This window comes from Ictalurus furcatus, chromosome 4, assembly GCF_023375685.1.
Source record: "Ictalurus furcatus strain D&B chromosome 4, Billie_1.0, whole genome shotgun sequence".
Taxonomy (NCBI): Eukaryota; Metazoa; Chordata; class Actinopteri; order Siluriformes; family Ictaluridae; genus Ictalurus; species Ictalurus furcatus.
In genome coordinates, this window is record NC_071258.1 from 24,093,923 (window position 1) to 24,116,073 (window position 22,151).

The 22,151-nt window shown below is 40.5% G+C and overlaps 1 protein-coding gene across 6 annotated transcripts in view; it reads right to left on the reverse strand.

Moving 5' to 3' along the window:
* Nucleotides 1–22,151, reverse strand: part of LOC128606882 (liprin-alpha-1-like) — a 91,555-nt gene that overhangs the window by 27,835 nt on the left and 41,569 nt on the right. For all 6 annotated transcript variants that reach the window (XM_053623398.1, XM_053623397.1, XM_053623400.1 and 3 more), the window contains exons 3-16: nt 21,076–21,177; nt 17,889–18,053; nt 17,723–17,797; nt 15,835–15,936; nt 14,873–15,094; nt 14,261–14,407; nt 11,197–11,331; nt 7,524–7,607; nt 6,323–6,454; nt 3,641–3,703; nt 3,361–3,443; nt 2,657–2,807; nt 1,768–1,991; nt 1,264–1,501 (exon numbers count right to left, since the gene is read on the reverse strand). In XM_053623398.1, the coding sequence (XP_053479373.1) occupies nt 1,264–1,501; nt 1,768–1,991; nt 2,657–2,807; nt 3,361–3,443; nt 3,641–3,703; nt 6,323–6,454; nt 7,524–7,607; nt 11,197–11,331; nt 14,261–14,407; nt 14,873–15,094; nt 15,835–15,936; nt 17,723–17,797; nt 17,889–18,053; nt 21,076–21,177 (1,923 nt within the window). The remainder of the gene's footprint in view (nt 1–1,263; nt 1,502–1,767; nt 1,992–2,656; nt 2,808–3,360; nt 3,444–3,640; nt 3,704–6,322; nt 6,455–7,523; nt 7,608–11,196; nt 11,332–14,260; nt 14,408–14,872; nt 15,095–15,834; nt 15,937–17,722; nt 17,798–17,888; nt 18,054–21,075; nt 21,178–22,151) is intronic.

Consider the following 22,151-nt stretch of genomic DNA (forward strand, 5'->3'; position numbering starts at 1 on the left):
ACATACGTGCTTCATTTCCATTACAATGAATTAACACACTAAACATGGATTAGTACACATAGATGGGGAAAAAAAAATGGAGCAACCTAAATGCACAGTAAGCAGTTCAAAAGTCTGAGTGTTCTGTTGCAGATAAGTGAGGTGTTTTATTCCATCAGTTATCACAGACTTCCAATAATTTCTCCACTTATTCCATATCCTTATCATGCAAAACCCCCCCATTATTTAAAACTAAAACAGAGCCTCATATACCATGACGCTTTTGAATTCAGGATTCTGAGTCTGGTAGGAAGGTTGAGGTTGATTCATTTTCAGTAACGGCAGCTCTGGCACTAGTGCCGGCCGCCGGTTTAATATTAACGCACTCGTTCTGATAGTTAAGGTGCAAGTTTTGTTCTGGAAATGTTTAACATTTTTGGAAGGAGTCTAAAGTGTCAGAGTTAAATCTGTGCTTTCTGCTTTCTCAGTGACATTACAGGGTGTGTTTCTCTGTTTTAACTTAAAGAGGAAAAAAAACAAAAACAAAACAAGGGGCTGCTGACGGAACCAGGAACGAGGCTTCTGTAACGCAAGCAATAACAGGAACCCATTTCTGTTTCCCCAAATGTTCAACAACATGAAATGTAACTACAATATAAACGCATAAAATGCATGTGTTATTAAATAAAAATTCCAACTGTTGGCAAACTGCTGAGCTATAAGAGGAATAAAACACGTTGTGACGTGCTATTTTGGGACAATAATTAACTTTAGGCCAAGAACAGTAACTCGCGCCGGACTGCATCACACCGCTGCAGCGCTGATTATTTTCCAATAACAGAACATCCCCTTCTTTAAGTTTCATTCTTTACTTATTGAACTGAAATTTGTATATGTTAACATTTTCTCTTCACAGTTCAAACTGGTGTGATGCTATAAATTTGATTCAAGGCCACACTGCCTTCTGGAAGCCCCAGACTTTATCCACGACCAGAAACTATGGCTAGCTAAGAAATCGAAATGGAGACTGTAGGGTTAGCGATGATCCGGTGTGTGCTGAATATCACAACATGCTGATTACCATCACAAGCCTACACGCTGATACTGATACTATACGTGTGCTTCTCTAGGTGAGTTCTGATCAATAACACCACACTGTTTAGGCCTAAAATTAGTCAACGAGTCTCATATTAATATACAATTTCTCAAATGTGATAACTCATGGAATAGAAGCTCACAGAAGCAGACTCAGACTTTTGGAGCCGGCATCCTGCTAAGACTTACCAGGGTCATGACCCCCATGCGGTCGATCTCTCTGTTCGGAACTCTCCGAGGGGTGGAGTGACCTGAACCTGGAGGGGAGGAGCCAGAATGTCCTGAGCTGGGGTGGGGGGAACCGTATGAAGAAGGCGGGATCGAGCTCATGGAGCGGAACCGGGAGCCAAGACTTTCGCCGCTCCCGACTCTCGACTCGATCTCTTCAGCTCGCAGCGCCGTGTTCTCCTTCTCCTCCTGAATCATTCTGAAAAGACACACGGTTGGGAACCGTTCATTGCAGGGGTTATAAGAGAACAGGAACGGAACGAAAAGGGTGTAGTAGTGTGCTGTGTGCTACCTGGGACACACACTGAAAATATCATGGGGTGGGGGGTATGGATTGTTTTGCTAAATGCTCAGCTACCCAACCTTCACCTAAAAACTTACTGTTATATTCCAGCAGAAGGGACTATATGTATCTAAAATCACTAATACAAATAAAAACGTGCGCACACACTCTTTAGGTGGTACCTAATCTCATTGTTGATGGCATCGAGTTGCTCCTGCAGCATTAGAGCGAGCGTTTGTGCATCTGTCTGTCCAGCAGGGGACAGCAGGTCTACTGAGCTGAAAATCGTCTCTTGGTCATCCTCCAAATCAGACACGTCCATGTCACTCTCGAACGCATACGCCACTTTGGCCAAGACGTTGGCCTGCTGCACGCGCTCCCATTCCTGCTCGTTCAGAGTCTGCACCTACACATGCATGAGGAAAAAAGAGACAAATATTACGAGTCGGACAATACAGAGAGTTCAATACGCTCGTAGCACTAACCGAGATACAGCTACAGATGAATAAAATATATATGTAGTAACAATAAATGCAGCTGAACTAGTTTAGCTGGACTTACATGCCTCTGAAGTCCACGGAGCAGGCAGAAAGAAAGTGAAGAGGAAAATATAAATGTGTCAGTCTGACACATTTATGTAAACCTGATACATTTCACCCACACAGCACGGATTTTTTAAATATTGTGTGTGTGTGTATATATATATATATATATATATATATATTTAAAAGCACACCCAGTCATTTGCGTATTAAGAAAGCAACATGTCATATGCACCCACTTATACAAAAAGCACTCAATTAAATCATCATATGCTTGCCTCATAAGACATTGGCTGGCTCAGAAACACTATTAAAATAGCAGAATACGACTGCATACGTATATTAAATCGAAACTGCATTCGCATATGAATCGATCAATTACAACGCATAACTCCTTCAAACTTCAAGTCACCCGCTACGCTCAGTACCTGAAGCTGGTACTTGTGAATGCTGCTGTAACTTGTTTCCCCACCATGGAACAACAGACTTTTTTAACAAACAAAAACAAGTCAGAATTTCCCAGTCTAACCTTGGAGGGCTCGTCTCGTAGAGCAGCAGCCCGCCCCTTCTGGGGCCGTCTCAGCACCAGTGAGCTGCTGTACTGGTCAGAATGGCTGTCAATCATGGAGGATGCAGAGACCGGGTACCTGAAGTCTGGTGTGCTGCCCATGTGAGAGTGCCTACACAATAATAATAATAATAATTTAACAGTATACAGTACACAGAATTTAACAGTACACTTTGGATATGTTACTGATTTACTGTTCACTGAAACCAGGAGCATGAAAACGTTCCACATGTCTGACGAGTCTTTGGAACAAACATCGTTTTTTTTAATCAGTGTCTAATTATGGCTACCATTAAAAGGATTTGAAAAGTGTTTGATTTGATACTGTATTGGAGAACAATTTAAACTTGCTTTTTGTAATAAATAAATAAAACTTTATCTAGTCCATGGCATTTTTTTTTTAACCCATTTTAGTGGAAATTCCTGTGCATCCCTAATAAATAGTTATTTAATGTTAACTACAGGGCCTCTCAAAAGTCTGAAAGCGTTCTCCGTTGCGGAACCTCAACGGAAATCGGAGCTGCCATCATCATCATAGTTTCCTTCAAGCAGGAAAATCGATTCGAGATGAAAATAACTGTAGTCCTGTAGAGATACTACAGTAGTCCTGTAGAGATACTACTAGAAGTTATGTATAAGGAGTTTCGATTGGGTGAGATTCTCACCCCTGGTGGAGCAAGGAGTTGCTCCGGCTGCGATCTTGATCATTCTCTGATCGTATTGTCTCAATCTGGATCAGGAGCTGCTCCTAAAATACATAAAAGGATAATAAATGATATTAGTACAATAATAACGATGCAGAAACATTCCTGTGAACGAAGGCACTAAAGAGGTTTAAAAGGATTAAATGGATAAAACTAAACTCAGACATTCAATAGGTACTGAATAGGTACCTACATAATAGATGGCTAGACAAAACTGACAAAAGACATAAGATGCCTGTACCTTTTCATGATGAGACTCTTCAATCAGTTTCTTCGTGTGCTCCAACTCACGGATGAGGGCGTTCTACACGCACAAACAAAAACAATCATGAGGTATGCAGAAAAGAAATGCAGAGAAAAAAATTATTTGTATAACCGCTGTCTATATTTACTTATATTAATACAACCCCAATTCCAAAAAAGTTGGGATGCTGTGCAAAATGTAAATAAAAACAGAATGCAATGATTTGCAAATCTCATAAACCCATATGTTATTCACAATAGAGCATAGAAAATAGATCAAATGTTTAAACTGAGTAAATATACCATTTTCAGAAATGTTCTCAGTTAAAATAGCCTGAGGCAAAGTGGAAAACTGTTCTGTGGTCAGACCAATTGAAATTTTTTTTGGAAACCATGGAGGCCGTGTCCTCAAACTAAAGAGGACTAAAGAGGAGAGGGACCATCCGGCTTTTTTTTTTTTTTTTTTATCAGCGCTCAGTTCAAAAGCCTGCATCTTTGATGGTATGGGGGTGCATTATCTAGAAAGGCACCATAAGTGCTGAAAGGTATATACAGGTTTTAGAGCAACATATGCTTCCATCCATTCCATCTCTTTTTATACCCAGTCATGTTACTGACCTATTACCAATTAACATAATTATTTGCAAAACGTTCCTCCAGCTGTTTCTTTTTAGTAACACTTACTTTTCCAGCCTTTGGTTGCCCCATCCCATCTTTTTTGGAACATATTGCGGCCATCAAATTCACCTTTTTTTTCTTAAGATGGTATATTTCCTCAGTTTAAACATTTGATATGTTTTCTATGTTCTATTGTGGTTTTGCACATCATTGCATTCTGTTTTTATTTAAATTTTACAGTGTCCCAACTTTTTTTTGGAATTCGGGTTGTACACTTACCTATAACCAATGCCTACATTCAAACTTACATAATTTTATGTATAAAATAAAAATACACACAACAATATTGTGAGCAGAAGGCGACCGATAGTGGATTTTTTTGATACTCATAACGACGTTGGTGTCACGTATCAAGAAACTCTGGACTCCATTTCCCATCAGCCACTGCACTGCACTAGTTGTCACATGACCACCTGCACCTGATTCACGTTTTGGTTAATGAGCACTCGTGTGTATATATAGTCCGTGTCTGCACAGTTTGTTTGTCTTTCGTTCTGTCACAATTCGAGGTTGAGCCAGAAGCAGATGCAGATGCAGAGGCAGATAAAGACATTTATTTAAAGAAACGTACTAAGAAACAAATACACTATGACAACCTTGAAACACACTGTGGCAAGAAACAAACATCGAGACATGAACAACGGGAGTCTAAGACAACGAAAGACAAACAAACCGTGCAGACACGGACTATATATACACACACACACACGAGTGCTCATTAACCAAAACGTGAATCAGGTGCAGGTGGTCATGTGACAACTAGTGCAGTGCAGTGGCTGATGGGAAATGGAGTCCAGAGTTTCTTGATACGTGACAGTTGGGCATTAATCACCCGATAGTTTTTAAAACTGATACCGGATGAAAACATAACGCTCAGTAAAATACTGCTGAACTTTATTACATAAATTAACTGTTCTGACTGTACCATAATGTACTGAGGAAAAAAAATTTAAAAAATTCAAATAACACCACAAAATTTGTCGACGATCGTTTTTATTTCGCCTCTAGAGGACGCTCTCGTACTGTATAATTACAGCAGACGTTTCACAGCTGCTCATGCAACCGACCTTACCAGAAAAACTATCGGTGTGGATTTTTTGCCAATAGCTGATAGCTCCAGCAATCAGTTATCCATGTTGTTTAATTGGCAAGACTGATCAATCGGTCGACCTCAAATCGCGTATATATATATATATATATATATATATATATATATATATATATACACATATATATATACACATATATATATATTATACATATATATATATATATATATATATATATATATATATATATATATATATATAAAAATTTATATACAGCAGAATGGATTTTCAAAACTGCAACAAAATGTACTAAGTATACTAATATATATGTAATATTAATGTGCTACATTATGTGTATATTGAATTTGAATATAAAATGCAACACATTACAGTACTGATGACTATTGGGAGACTTTTTATGTTCATTTAGTTTTCTATGTTTATTTTTTATTATTGTTCTTATTTATTGTTTATTTGTATTAGTTTGTGGGCTTTTAATTTTTATTAGTCTTTAAAAATGTAATAAAAAAACAAAATAGTGTTTTATTATTGTTTTCATTTACTGTTTAGTTCTATTATTGTTCAGGGGCTTTGTATTTTTTTTTTTATAATTTTTTTTTACTTAATATTTAAAAAAATTTCCGTCTCATATTTCACACCATGTCTACTATAAATTTGTGAACTTCAAAATATAAATATCGATTGGAAACTTTAAACAGAAGATGATGATGATGATGATGATGCACCACTTCTGAGAGAAAGCAAGCTAGCGTAGCTGTGCAGTACGACTCTCCCTCCTTCCTTTTAGGGGAAGCCAGGACAGAACCAAAACAGGACACGATAAGAATAATAATGATCAACATGTACTGGTTTTTAATAACCGAGGAGATAAAACAGCCTCGCAAGCAGGCTCGGCCTTCCTGGAGCCGACCGTGTGAAAGCGCCAGCGATACCTTGTCCTCCAACGCGGCCATTCTCTCCTTTAAATGCAGCTGAAGCCTCTCGTTGGACTCAGAGAGAAGTTTATCCACCGTCTCCGACAAACGCTTGTTGTGCTCTTCGTTCATCTTCTCGCGCTGACGAGCCTTCAATCGCAATCACAACACACAGACGAGTTTAACAGGTTTGTTAAAGCAGGATAATTGTGCTAGACTTATGAGCCTCTATGACTTGAGTTTAATAGCAGCAGGAACACAGGAGCTTTTATATGCTCTTCTGTCAAAGCAACAAAAAAAAACAACAAAAGGCAGAAGTAAAAAGGCATAAATAAAGGCTTCATTTCGTTTTCACTGTCAGAATAGATTGTTTGCTTCTAACAAATGTCTTAAAGCAGATTATTTTGGAGTTCTGTTGAACCAAGCACTGATTGTCATAAGAAGAATCTATAGAAAGGTATGAAGGGGTGAGGCTGGGGCTGATTTCTTTCTAGCCCAGGCTGTAGATTCATGCATACTTTCAGTCGCACTCGCGTCAGGTAATTACTATTAATTACTATTAATAAACTGATTATCTTTGGGGCTGCGATTTTCCTGACACGTGTCATCAGCAGCGATTGAGAAGCATATGTAAACTATAGTCATGAGTGTAAGGAACACAAATGAAGCGGATTACTCACTCATCGTCCTTTTATCCCCTCAAAATGTCTTAGTCCAGAAATCATGAATGCTGCCACTCATAGAAGATACGACATGATTCATTGCTCAACCCTGATAGTTCAGTTATCAAAGTGCTGACAGACATCAGATTCTACTCTGCCCATCTGATATCACGAGTAGTCGCTACTGAATACCCCACAGTATCCACTTACAGCTTCTCATTTCTAAACAGGACGACATTAAAACACCCTAAAACACTACAGGGATGCGAAAATACCGTCATTCAGTAACAGAAATTGCTAGAACTGTTACATTTATCGGTCTTGAGTAGTTCAGAAAAACCGCTTTCTATGACTTTAAAAATCCTGCCGCACGATTATTTATTTACATATTACATAACGCTATTGGCATAACTCCTTCGGATATCTTTATGTTGATGCACAGTCATGCTGATATAAAATCACGCCCTGATTGCAGACCGGACGTCGTTCCTGTTCGCGACGCGAAAAACGAGTAGACGCGCTAATCCGTGTCCAGCTTACGAACTTTAACCTCTCACCCTGAGCAGTTCCTGGTTTTTCTCCTCCAGCTGAGCCTCCATCTGCCGCAGGCGCTCCTCCACGTTGCCGTGCCGCTCCTCGGCCTGAAGAAGAGCAAAGCGCTGATCAGAATTGGTCAAGCGGAATGCGCGCCCTTTTGACGGTACAGCTCGAAACGACACTCAAAAGGACATATGAGAAATTCATACAGACAATCAATCCCAGATGCAAAAAAAAAAAAAAAAACCCACACGACATAAATATCCGAATACATCATGCACAAAAAAAAAAAAAAGAAAAAAACAAGCTCAAAGCAGACTCACAATACACTAGGGCTGCAACAACTAATCGATAACATTGATACAATTCGATAATAAAAATAACTGCTAATGAATTTCATTCATGATTAGTTTGTCCTTGTCATGAAGCGCACACACAACGTCATTTCAGTGTTTCCTCGACACTGCAGTGATCATAAACACTACATAGTGGAAGTTTCTTAGTATATTATTCAAATCTGTGTCGTGTGTGTGTCATGTCGTCAAGTTTTTGGTTCGCATCAGTCCCGGATTCCAGACGTCGAAAACGAAGGGGGCTTTCACGCTGGCAGTTTAGTCTGAAACAGAGCAGGGTTTGCAGGAAAAACTGGTGAACTCAAAGTGTACCGAGAAGCGCACCGTGGTAATGAACCTGTAGGAGGTGGTCCGAGTTTGGCTGCACTGGAACTGGGCTGCGATTCCCGTCTACGTGAACGCAATTCGTGCTCGGGTCCCTGCGCGTTCAGGAAGTAAAGTAACCTGTGCGTGTTTTTTAGCCGACATCATTCGTTTCGTTTCCACAACACACGTGTACCACCCGTGACTTACGGTACGATATATGGACGTGACCGCGATCGTTTCTGCTGACCTTCATACCGGCCACAGTGCTTACACACGTTTGTTTACGTAAGAACGAACGTCAGCAACATTTTAGCCGTCCGCGCTGCTTCTGTCCTCTCGTCCGCTCTAGTGCCGTCAAATTCAAATCCGAACCTTGAACATCCATCGAATTTAAGATAAAACGCATGTGCAAAACCTGTGCATTCGAATGTAAGATGTGTAGTGAGCACTAGCACCGATTTTAATTAAAACATACTGTTGAATGAACAAACAAACAAACAAACAAATAAATTGGACATGCAGGATATTAACAATGCACTAACAATGTTTTTTTTTTCCCTAAAGAAGTTGAATAGTGTTACATATCATCCAGTCGTAGTCAGCCGTGTCGGGGATTGAGCCGCTTAAGCGGAAGAGCGGCAAACTTTAGCGCTTTCCTAGCGGGTTAATATTAATAAATACGACTAGACAAAATCTTGACTACATTTAAAGGACATTTTCATTCAGACATTTATTCATTGTATGAATATGCGTAAGAATTAAACGTTCGTTGCTTTTTGAAAAGGTGTACTTGCGCTATTACGGCATTATATTATCATTATATCAGTGGCATAAAATGGACTTAAAACGACGATAATTTCGTTTATCGCAATTATTTCTGGAACAAAACTAGTTATCGTGGTCTTTCAAACCAATTTAAATCGATTCATCAAAAAAAAAAAAATCAACAGATTAATCATTTACATTTATTCACTTAGCAGACGCTTTTATCCAAAGCGACTTACAAATGAGAAAATTAATCAATTATCAAAAATAATAAATTTATAATTATTATTAATTAATTAATAAATTATTAATTAATAAATAATTAATCAATTAATCAATTATCAAAATAATTGTTAGTTGCAGCCCTATAATACACAGCACATCAAACGTCATGGGGTGACGAGGAATGTGTGAGTGATCTGAAGCAACACTGAAAAAGTATTCTGGAGGTTTTTTTTTTTTTCTTTCTGTGTGTTTGTGTGTGTTCAGATAAAATACGCAGTTCTGGACTGAATATTAGTTTGCCGACCTGAAGACTTCTAGATACGTTCAACACAGAGCCTGCGTGTGTTCAAAAAAGGTAGCTTTTCTGATTAGAATGGCGATACATTACTGAACGAAATGCTCTTCAAAATGTCTGTTGAGAGATAACCGAAGGTTTTGTATACGTGTCTGTGAATACTGAGAACAATACTGAGTCATTAGGCATTGGTTTAACGAGTGCAGCGAGGGCTGTTGGTGTTAAAGGACTGAGTAAACATGCAGTGAAAATGCATGAAAACACCAGAAATGAACGAAGTATGCGTTTGGCCTATGGGGTGTTTCAGGCTTTCGCATGAATGAGTGCAAACATGCATGCTTTCGTCAAATCATGCTGGTGCGGGTTCATGCCAGCTTTTTTTTTTCTTTGGGACGAAAACAATAGCTGGCCAAGTATGAACGGCCTCTTGCTGAGAGTCTGTAGTGTGTTAAACATTAGTGAGCAAGATATAAGCCTGGGCCATGAGGAGGAAACTGATCTAGTGTACTTCTCTATGCTTCAGTGTTCAAACAGGAACTGTACTGATCCTCACGATGCAACAAAGAGAAGACCATCACACTGAAGCTAACTCTAATGCTGATTTGGCAGAGGTAGCAAAGAAAACAATCAATATTGTGTGTGTGTGGGTGTGTGTTCTTGGTGATGGGGGAACTGGACTGCCACAGCGTATGGCACCAGTTCTGTACACAACATGGCTCCAGTGGATTTCCTGTCAGGGTTGGGGTGTGTTTTTAAGTGAACAGGAAGTGATTTGGGAGGGGTGGGGGACAGCCACAGACGGGTAGAACAGGCAGGGGACAGGCATGGACATACGGGTCCTCCTTTTATATTTTTTCCTTGTCTGAAGTGCAGTGTACCTTCCTCTGCGCTTTAGTCTCCTTAGTGTCCTTAGAGGCACGGCACACAGAACGATCAGACTACAGGACAAGCAGGGAGGACAGGAAGGACAGAGAGAGACAGTTAGAAGAAATATAGTGTGCGAGACAAAAAGAGGTGTTAACAGTGGCAGAGACAAGAAGAGACGAAGCAAACAAAACCATAACGAAAGAGGGAATGCCTAATATAAAATGAGAGACAACAGATTGTTGATTGACAGAAAGAGAGAGAGAGTGTGTGTGTGAGAGAGAGGAAACAAAAACGGAAGAAGGAAAACAATTGAGAAAAGCGGAGTAAGAGAAAGCAACAGAATAAGAAGATGGTGAGAAAGGAAATGAAGGAATGAGAGAAAAGAGGTTTTAGTGCAGAAGATGCTACACTTGTGGGGAGAGAGAGAGAGAGAGAGAGAGAGAGAGAGAGAGAAAGCGGCTATTAGAGCAAGCAAGGAAAAAAGGTAAAGAGCACACACGGTAAAGTTCATCATTGAGGACACACTTCGACAACAAGAACAAATAAGCCTGTTAACTGGATTAAGGTAGTTTAAAGCACAGCAGCGTGTCCACGGAGACACTGCAAGGGAGGAAAAAGAACGAGACCGAACTGCTGCGGCGTTCGCAAAGCAAACTCCGTCTAGCTCATACTCGCACATTTATCCACACACAGTTTCCTGCTCGAACACACCTGATTCAACTCACTACTCATCACCCACACACTCTTCGTGAGGAGAAACGGTTTATCGGAATGTTAGAGCAGGAAATTACCCGGCTCCGTAATAAGCCAGTCAGTGTTATTATAGGTCAGCGCTAATGACTCTCACAAGCAATGACATGACATGCAGTGGGTGTATCTAACCTTGCTGAGGGCGGCGACTCTTTGAGCAAGCTCCGCCTCCACCTCAGGGAGTGTCTCGGCTTTGCGGATGGTCTGCTGGAGTTTCTGCTCGGCGAGTTCAAGCCGCTCCTGCAGCTGCCTGTTCTTCTCCTCCGTCTGAGAGAAAGAAAAACACGTCAGACGCCTGCTGTGTAGCCTGCTGAAAAGCAGCCCGATTACATTTCTATATCAAGCTAAAGGGGCGAGATTACAATCACTGTATCTAACCAGATAAAGGAAACACAGTTATAGGAAAAATAACCCACAACAGGGTGGTGCAAGTTAATTCTTTTCCTATAACAGTGCATCCCAAAGTGTTCAAGTCCTTCGGGACAAGCGGATATAGAAAAATTATTTTGGGTCCACATCACACTACTCCATTGTTGATTATTTTCCTATAACAGTACGGTGTCATGTTTTTTTCCTTTACCTACATTATACAGCTAAAAGTTTGTGGACACCTGACCATCACTCCCATATGTAGGCATTCCTCAAACTGTTGCCACAAAGCTGGAAGCACACCAATTCCCTGTACTGGAACCAAGAGGCCTGACCCAAACCTGTTCCAGCATGACAGTACTCCTATGCACAAAGCAAGCTCCATGAAGATATCGCTTTCCAAGGTTGGAGTGGATGAACTCCAAGGCTCGAGTGGCCTGCACAGAACCCTGACCTCAACCACACTGAACACCTTTGGGATGAACTGGAATGCCGACTGCACCCCGAGACCTTCTCACTCGACCTCACTAATGCTCTTGTAGCTGAATGAGCACAAATCCCCACAGCCATGCTCCAAAATCTAGTGGAAAGCCTTCCCAGAAGAGTGGAGCTTATTATAACAGCAAAGGGGGATACATCTGGAATGGGATGATCAGCACGCACATACGGGTGTGATGGTCAGGTGACCATAAATTTTGGCCATAAAGTGTACTAGATAAGCAAATAACAAAGTAATAATTTATTAAAAGCTAAAGTTAAAAGCATCAACTTTTTTGCACAATATAAGAAGTATGGACTGATTTTTCAACTTTTTTTTCTGATCAATACCAGCCTCAAAATCAATCTAGCGCCATGAGTATGCCGAGGATTGCCTACATTTCGACGGTCAGTCAAGTAGGTAAGAGAAAAAAAACAGCAACATTAAACTGTGCTGACTGTCAAACCCCAGAACTGTATGTGTGTGTGTGTGTGTGTGTGTGTGTATATATATATATATATATATATATATGTGTGTATATATATATATATATATATATATATATATATATATATATATATATATATATATATATATATATATATATACACACACACACACACACACACACACACACATACACACATACACACACACTTTTTTTTTTTAGTATTGTTCCTGAAGCACTCTTCACTAAGCAGGTGTAGTTCAGCAGATCAGTATAGAACAGATGTGGAAGCGGGTGCATATTTTAAAAAGCTTTATGATTTAATGAAGGAATCTGCAGCCTCGTAACAGTTACAGTTCTCAATTGTGTAATTTGACCCCCAGCTTCAGGTTTAAGTAACAGATTCCTAAATGATAAGAATCAGAGGGAAATGGTAGATTGTGGTGGTGTGCTCAGTCTTTTGGAACCGTCTCGGTGTGCGTTTCTAAATCTGTGTCTGTTTGAGTCCTTGTATGGGGGACTTGCTGTGCTTCGTTTTCCTGTGAATAGTTAATTCAAAGATAAGAGTTCTGTTGCTGCCAAAGCGCTGTGGGTTTTTCTGGACTGAGAGGAAGAAGAAAAAAAAAAAAACAGACTGAGAGGAAGAGAGTCCGAGTTACTTGCTGGTTGCCATGGTTACAATGGTAGCTTCAAGTTACGACAATGACCATCTGCACACATGACATCAGAGGTTGTTTTTTTTGTTTTGCTTTTTTAAATGAGCAGATCAACAGTCAATAAACCAGTTTTGATCCCCACTCTCATATCAATGGCTAGGGTTGTTGAATAGGATGTCCAATAAGTTCCTATAGGTGTGATAATCAGGAGTAAACATACTTTTGGCCATATAGCGTGTGTGTAAGTAATGGGTCACTGTGCAGAAACTAGTACTGGTATTCGCTTTGTGATTTAAGAGTGCCTTTACAGAAGCTTTCATTTGTCACCTATGCATACATTACAGCACAGTGGAATTCTTTTCTTTGTATACCCCAGCTTGTTCGTTAGTAGGGGCCAGAGCGCAAGGTCAGCCATGATACGGCGCCTCCGGAGCAGAGACGGTTAAGGACCTTGCTCCCCCAGACCTTCTGATCAGTAAGAGTCTTAACCGTTGATCTACCACTGTCCCGGAAGGGGAAGGGGTTGGGGAGGACGTGCCAAGACAGGGTTGGTTGCAGGGCATGGTACTTGCCAATCTCAGCAGGAGGGACCATTTTTGCAGCCTTAATCAAGCACCATGAGTCAGACTCGTTTGGTTTACGTATTGGGCTTTCCACACTCGAGTTCAATAGGAGCTGGATGGAGACCACCACATGCTCTCAGACCGGTTGTTTTGGTCCACACCTGACTGCATTAAAAGCCTATAATCAAACTAACACGGCGTGTCTACCGTTTCAAACATTTCTCTTTTAGCATAATTCGGAAGGAATATCTAACAGGACAGGCAGATATTCCCACTCAGACACATTACCCACTGCTTCTCATTTCCAGGAAATGTGACGTTACGGCATCCCACCTTCCTTCACTGATGCCCAAGGAAGGCAAAACCGGGGTTTATGTTTATGTGGAATTTCTGGAAAGAGCCTCCAGTGTCAGAGCTTGGTAACAGTCAGAGGTAATTCTCAGGCATAGAGGGCTTTGCACAGAAGCAGTACCTTCTGCTATCAACATAAACATAAATTACTAAAAAATTGTAATCGTTAGCAAAATTCTGAAGTGTAAAAGGAATAACGCACTGTAGTTATAGGAAAGTAATCCATTTCTGGCTGGTAACCGCACACGCTGGCGTGTTTTACTCCTTATGTATCCCACTGAACTAATTTCTGTTTTAAGAACAAAAAAAAAAAAAGGGAAAAAAAAAAGACCTGGCGGAAGAGAGACTCCTTGTTGGCGAGTTCGCTCTCGAGTTTGTCGTTCAGGTCGTGAACAGACGTTGCTTCTCTCTGAGCTGCCAGGTAGCGTTTCTCTAGTGTCGTTATCCTCTCCTCCATGTCATCCTTCTGAGCGAGAGACTGAAAAACAGAGAGCACACAGCGATTGCAGCACACGGTCCACGAGTGTAAACAAATGATTCAAACATGAAGCGTGTGTTATAGCAAATATGTTGTTTATTTACTCTTATTCGTTGAACCCATGAGCATTTTATTCACGCTTACGAGTTTGTGCTCCAAATATTTTAAAGCTTTTTGTATTACATTAAAAGCCCATGTCCTAATTTGACTAAAACAGATGTTCCATTCGAGTGTGCATTGTTTATGTTCTAAGTCATTTGGCTTGTGACCGACAAAATTTGAAACCAATGTAATCAAATCCTCATAAATTAGACACATAATTATAATAAACACATTTTAAGCATAACTGTAATAATAGTAGTTGATGTGATTGCATATGTTCCATGTCTTGTGACAAAATTGTGTAAGTCTGCTAAATACAGCATGTGGATGAAGTGATGACGTGTATTTGTGCATGAGCATCACCTCGCGTATGTCCCTTTGGAGGCGGGTGTTCATGTCCTCTGACTTGATGAGGTCTTTGCGGGCCGTGTCCAGATCCTCCTCCAGCTCGCTCACTCTGCTGCTGAAGGAAACGACACGCTCCTTCATCTGAAGCAGCTCTTTGCTCTGCCTGTCCATCACCTCCTGCAGCTCCGACACCTTCCCCACGTCCTCATCGGGACCCGAAGAGCCATCGGATGACCTCTAGAAACGAGAATCGGATCAGGGTTAGAATTCGCACCTACGCACACCGTTGCTTTACCGTTCTCCTTGCTGCGCGTGCATGACCGCACACACTCGTACACAGACGGTCATATTTAACTGAAAGTTGTGAACTGGCAACTATTTTCTTAACTCTTCTAGCATACTCCTCAAATATGTTATCTGTTACATGTTAGCAAACTCCTTAAATGTGTTATTTGAATCAGGCTAGTGGGTTCTTTGTGTGTGTGCATTTCACACATTTGACCCCTGAGTGGCGCAACAGAAAAGGAGTTCGCCCTGTCGTAGATCTCGAGTTCCGGGCTCGAATCCTGACTACATCACAGTCATCCGTGAGCAAACGTGTACCTTTTCTATGGATCCGTGTCTTTATTCTCTGCCCTGTTTTGCTAAAGTTAACCAGCTAGTAACCAAAACTATACGCTATTTTTTTGTGTTTTTCTGTACTTAATTCAATGAAAAATGTACTTAATAAGAAATCAAACACTGCTATCTGCTACTATGGTCTCACACACACACTTTGGCTGATCCACGTCCCATGTCAATACCAGTGTGAACCCCATTCAAAGCTCACTGCCATAACAGGCAGTAGTGTTTACCAGTGGTATCACACGCTAGTTATTTCGTTGTCACGTCTGAATGTTTTCCACATTCACACGCCGTGCGTTTCCTTCGCAAATGCTCGCACCGTGTAGTGTTTCCACATCTTAGTTTTCTTTTACCTTGCCATTGGTGCTGGGCATGCTTTCAGAGTTGTGGTTGATTTCTGCTGTGCCATCGATGAGCAATTTCTTCTGATTGTTCTGCTCTCGTAGTATGGAATTCTGAAACGGAGAACAGACCTTGCTTTAGCGCTCTCCCTGATTCAATATCGGCATCGACTTTCCAAGTCGTGATGATCGGTTTCGTGTGAATCAACCGAACTCTGAGAAGTGTGACTTTCCGGGACCGGACATTCACACTCGTGACCGCGAGCGCTTCTAGCTGACTGTGCATGTGAGATTTGCTCGCTCTCGATCACAGGCCAGCTGCGGATACAAAAACACAGCTGGAGATATTAAACAGAGTTAGCTCTTGACGAGAAGTGTGAACATCCTCTTCAAAAGCGCTATTTCTGGAGTGTTCATGTTAACAATATTGTGTTGAATATTCCGGTACATCATACTGAATAGATTCAATACAGCACAACTACCTAAAAGTGAGTGAGTGTGTGTGTGTGTGTGTGTGTGTGTGTGTGTGTGTGTAGCGGGTTATAATGGATGAGTGTTTCTAGCCAACACAATTGAAATGTAGGTCAATCTGCAACTGTGCCCCAAGCCTACTGTCAGTCCTAATCCTATCTCTCTCTCTGTGTGTGTGTGTGTGTGTGTGTGTGTGTGTGTGTGTAGGGGGAGGAAGACATGAGAACATGGAAATGAGGAAGAGACATATCTGCAGCCATAATGTAGATTTTGAGATATAATTTATATCCAATTATTATAACTACACTTTCATTTTGATTCATATTTTTCTTCTTGTTCATGTTCATCTCCTTGCACTTCCTCTTCTTCAATTTCTTATATTCTTCTTGGTATTCTCCTTCCTCTTCATCATTCTCCCACCTCATTCTTTTCCATTTTCTTCCTCTTCATATTCATCCTCTTCGTCTTCTTTAAATTCTTCCTCGTCATATTCTTCTCCCGCTTCATATTCTTCTTCTTCAGTTTTCTTCCTCTGTATTCTTATTCCTTTTCATAATCTTCTTCATATTCTTCCAATTCTACGAACTCTTTTGTATTCTTCGTCTTATTGGTTGCATTCTTTGTAAACTTCTTTTTCCACATTCCTCTACACATTCTTATTCTTCCTAGTCGTGTTCTTCATATTCTTCTGTTACTTATTTGTAGTATTACTATTAGTCATATATTATTATGAACATGAATATTTGACTGCTGCATTACTTCTAGGACGCTGTGCAATACACCGTGCCATTTTTTCAAGTACTCCTACATATAGGTCACTGTGTTGGCATGCTGTTACTATCGGAAGCCCAGCAGTTCTCCCAGGCATCCAACCCCCCCGCTCGCGTACCAACAGTGAGGGATTACCAAAGTACCACCATTCATCAGATAGAATTCCCAGCACAGTAGTGACACTGAGGCAGTAAGGCGTGTGGTGCTGGTAATCAGGTACAGCAGTGTTACTGGGTGTTTACACACTGGGCTCTAATACCAGACACAATCACCTCGTTGATCCAACATTACTGAAGATGCCTGGATGAGAGATTGTTCTCAACCCGGTACTGATGATAAAGCGTTATCATCTTACTGGCTTGTGATGTCTTCATTATCCATGCTTCTATTTCAGCATACATTCTTGCTCATGTTTGGACACGCCGAAACAGACTTGGAAGAATTTCCTTGTTTAATACATAAACAACAGCGGAAAATAATAGAACTGGTTCATCCTGTAGCTTCAGTATACGTCGCCTTGTGAAGAACTGAGTGCTTGTTTTACAAACCAATTATGATAATTCCTGATTCCTGTCATTAGTGTTAACATTCCACACGTGTGTACTCACAGGCAGTGTTGTGCTCTGTGTGTGTGTGTTTGGACAAGTGAAATTCCTACCTCTTTATGAGAAGCTGTTAATTGCTCCTCCAAGGCGCTGCACCTTTCCAGAGCAACACGCAATCTCTCCCTCACCTGGAACAGGAATCATAATCATTACCTGCCACACAGCAAATACGAGCCTACGGAGATATTAATCTGAAAAGGAGTCGTTCAAACTCCATACCTTCTCGTCCAGGGCTTTATGATGCTCAAACAGGGATTTTAGAGCTTTGAGAACTTCCACTTCACTGGAGACTCCAGCAGGACTCTGAGCCTGACGCTTCACCACCGTCATCCTGAGGGAACGCTCGTGACGAGACACCAAACACTCTAAATGCTCCAGCAGCAGCTGAAAACAAGCAAGCACAATCTACATCACAGTGTGCTACATCCGTGCTAAACATTTAGATTTATATAGCATCCCCTGTTGCTTATAACCACCAAGTACAAGATATACAAAGAATTTACAACTGAGGTAACAGATAGAGGTCGACTGATTTTATTGATACCGATAACTAAGTTGGGCAGGACCTGCCCAATAACCGATTAATTACCTGATACTTTTTAAAACTGATACTGAATGAAAACGTAACACTCAGAGTAAAATACTGCTGAACTTCATTATAAAAATAAACAGTACTACCTGTAACAGGACAATGTATTGTACTTTTTAAAATTAGATAAATATATAAATATTAATATATATCAACTATTAATAAATATTGAAAGTAAATAATAATTATACATCCAAACCGAACCAAAAAAGTAACACTCCAAATAAATAAAAACAGCGACGTCCAAAATGAATCAAAAAGGCTTCAAATAACACCACAAAATTTGTCGGCGATGGGGGTTTTTTTTCACCTCTAGAGACCGCTCTTGTACTGTATAATGACAGCGGGCGCTTCTCAGTCGCTCCTTAACTGGCAAAACTGTTCAATCTCTAGTAATAGGCCAAAAATATATCAAATAAAACAAACATACAAACACGATAAAGAAGTGCAGGTCAAGGCCATGGTCTTATATCTTAGTAATAAGCAAATGTCCTCACTTAGAACACATGACAAGTTTTGAGCTTTTTTGAGGTTTCATTGGGGGGGGGGGGGGCTAAATGTTTCCCTTTAGACACTGACGTTAAGCTTAGTGCTTGATTGTTTGATTTCGGTGTAGACAACATTAATTAGCTGCATTAATACATATGTAAGTGGAAGGTCCTCACAAGGACGTGTGTTGTGTGTGTGTGTTTTTTTTAGTCTCGACCTGCCAGAATGCTCAGTGAGACTCCGTTAGAATGACAAAGCCTACACTCATCCTCCCCGCTTGGCCCTAATCCCTCACTCCATCTCTCCAACCCCCCACCCCACACACACGCACACAAAATCGGGTCCGGTTCCAACTGTGTCAGGCGGTCCCATCGTCTTACGGATTAGAGGCTCCACACGCTTCTTAGCGCAGCTCTGTGAGAATATTCCTGCCTTTTCTGCACGTCTCTACACTCTTCTGAAACACAGGAGAATCTTGGCTGAAATAAAGGTGTAACATATATGAAAGTTCAACTTTGGTGCGGTTATCTATTTCCCCCGCAGAGCAATAAAACGGCTAAATTGGATTTAGCTTCAGACAGAAAATCCCCTGTGAATTCATTACTAAATAAACAGTAAGCTCGTCAAATATGAGGTTTGAAGGACTGCAATATTCTGTAAACCTGTCGTTTATGCCAGGGATGCTCCGCATGGCTTTTGTAAAGCTGTGACATGAGCATTACTGCTAGTAATGCCAAACTTATTATCTCGATATTTTAATTATTTAGATCATTTAAATATTATCAATTCCTCTAGGAGTATTGCCTTTCTATGGACTGAAGCTGATGAACAGTGACCATCATTGTAAACCTGTGAAAATTTATTGGGGGAAAAAAAACAATATAAAAATTAATAAATAAATAACTGAAACGTTGCAAATTCTTGCAGCCACTCTGTCTGTCTTTAAGGACAAACTGACAATGCAAGAAATTTTGTGGAAATGCTCTCAATTTTTTTAAAAGATTGGACTAACTTTACATTGGGAGAATGTATAGTATAATTATCACTGGAGTATATGTGGGATTTTAGCTGCATCCAAATCAGTCATCTGTAAAAACAAATAAATAAGATTATATATATATATATATATATATATAAAATAAATGGACTGCACGTGTATGCCTCTGGAAAGATTACTACATTTTACCTTCAGTTAAATTTAGGGTTTTTCCCTACCATAGAAAGTCTTACATGCAGCAAGTGTTTTTGTGGAGCGCCTTAAGCCGAATTAACCTACAAAGGCATTTAGGTGACATATCAGAATGAATGTAAAAACAGTGGGATTTCCATGCGCTGACCCAAAAAAAAAAATAAAAAATAAAAAAAATAAAAAAAAAATAATAAAAAAAAAAACCTAAATAAAACCCAAAAAAAAAAACAATGGAGTGGTGGCTTGATCTCAAACAGAGAGATATTTTGGCAATAGGATTGACCTGCCAATCAGCAATCAATCAGTGTTTGGACAAACAATGGTGTGCCACCTTGGGATGGTAGTTACAACTATCGGCTCGGATAAGCAAGCTGCAAGCCATCCATGTGGTGAACCACAACAAAGAATAAATGAAGAATAAATGTTTTTGTTAGGGAGTAATTCTCATGAAATGTTAACTAGAGAAAAAGATATAACTAACGTACCCTATTTCACAACTAAAGAAATCGCTAACCTAGCTAACTTACAGATATTCGTGTGATATTCGAATGAAGTTACGATAATCAGCGAAGTGAGTAAAAGAAAGACACCTTGACTGAACTAAATGGTAAATGGCACACTTATATAGCGCTTTTATCCAAAGTGCTTTACACTGTGTCTCATTCACCCACACCAATGGTAGCAGAGCTGCCATGCAAGGCACTAACTTGCCATCGGGAGCAACTTGGGGTTCAGTGTCTTGCCCAAGGACACTTCGGCATGTGGAGTCATGTGGGCCGGGAATCATACTGCCAACCCTACGATTAGTGGACAACCCGCTGTACCACCTGAACCACAGCCACCCCAACTAACTAACGTTAGTATCTAATGTAGCTTGGTAGTGGAACAAAGAAATAACCAGAAGTAACGCATGTATATTATATATATATACATACACATACACTCTCTCACTCCACTGTCAATCATAGTGACATGAGCCAATCGTGGGCATCCATGAGCTCATGTATGCACAATATGATAGTGGCTATTTGCAAGCAGGAAGCTGTGAGAAGATGGTGAGCTTTACAGAGTGCTTGTACTTGGCTGGACAATCATCGTAGCGCTCCAACACGAAGAAAACCATATTGCTTTGCACTTACTCGTGTGTTGTTTCTCTCAGCCTTCAGCTCGGCTATTTCTTCTTCTCTCTCTAGCAGCTGCTCCCTGCACATATTCACCTCCTTAGTCAGTGCTGCAAACTCCTGAGGACGCACACAGACACACAGAGAGAGAGAGAAAACATTAAAATTGCAATAACCAGTAACAATCTTGACTAGATTAGGTAAAATCATGCTGAGAACAAGTGAAGAACAGAGACAAATCCATATAAGGGCAGGATGTTTTACAGCAAGAACTGATAACCTAAAGTCATTTGAATTCTTTTTCATGCTGAGCTGAAAACAACAACAACAACAACAAATGTGAAGGGCAAGACGGACATGAGTCCCAGTGAATGTACTCCAAGAAACTCGAGAAAGCTGTGATGCCAAACTCGAGTGGTACATTTAACCTTACTCAACATATCCATTCCGTCTATAAAGGAATATTCTAATGAGCACGCCTTATTAATATCATCCTGCCCGAGACTCGCACCCTGCTGGGCCCACGTAGAGTGCTCGCGCTGACATGATATTATGGAAGATAACATTCAGGTAGGAATACACAGTGTTGACGAAAGCTACAAGGTTGGGATTAAGGTGAGGGTGAAGTTTACAGTCAGCACCCGAGATTAGCTCCGCCCACTTTACACTGACTGGAAACGTTCACATTTTTTAATAAAATGTGTCCTGGCTTGTTCGTATGGTAGCCAGCGAAAACCTAACGTGAAAAGGGAGAAAACTGGTTAAACGAGTAATGAGTTCTCACTTTCATCATCAGCACCACTGACATCATGTCTCAGTCTCGTTGCCATATCTCGTCATTTAACGTCTTTTTATTAGGTCATTTATCCATTTTAAAACTTTGGCCGTCGTCATCTGTACAGAGTTTGTAAGGGCGTTTTCACACCTGGCTCGTTCGGGGCGTTTGTTTCGGAACCTGGTGCGTTTTCTCCCTTGGTTGGGTTTGTTTAGGACATCGTGCTCTAATGTGCACTAAAACAATCGCTCTGAGACTACCTGAACCGGAACGATTGAAAATGAACTCTGGAGCAGGTCGCTTGGGGTGATCAAGCAAT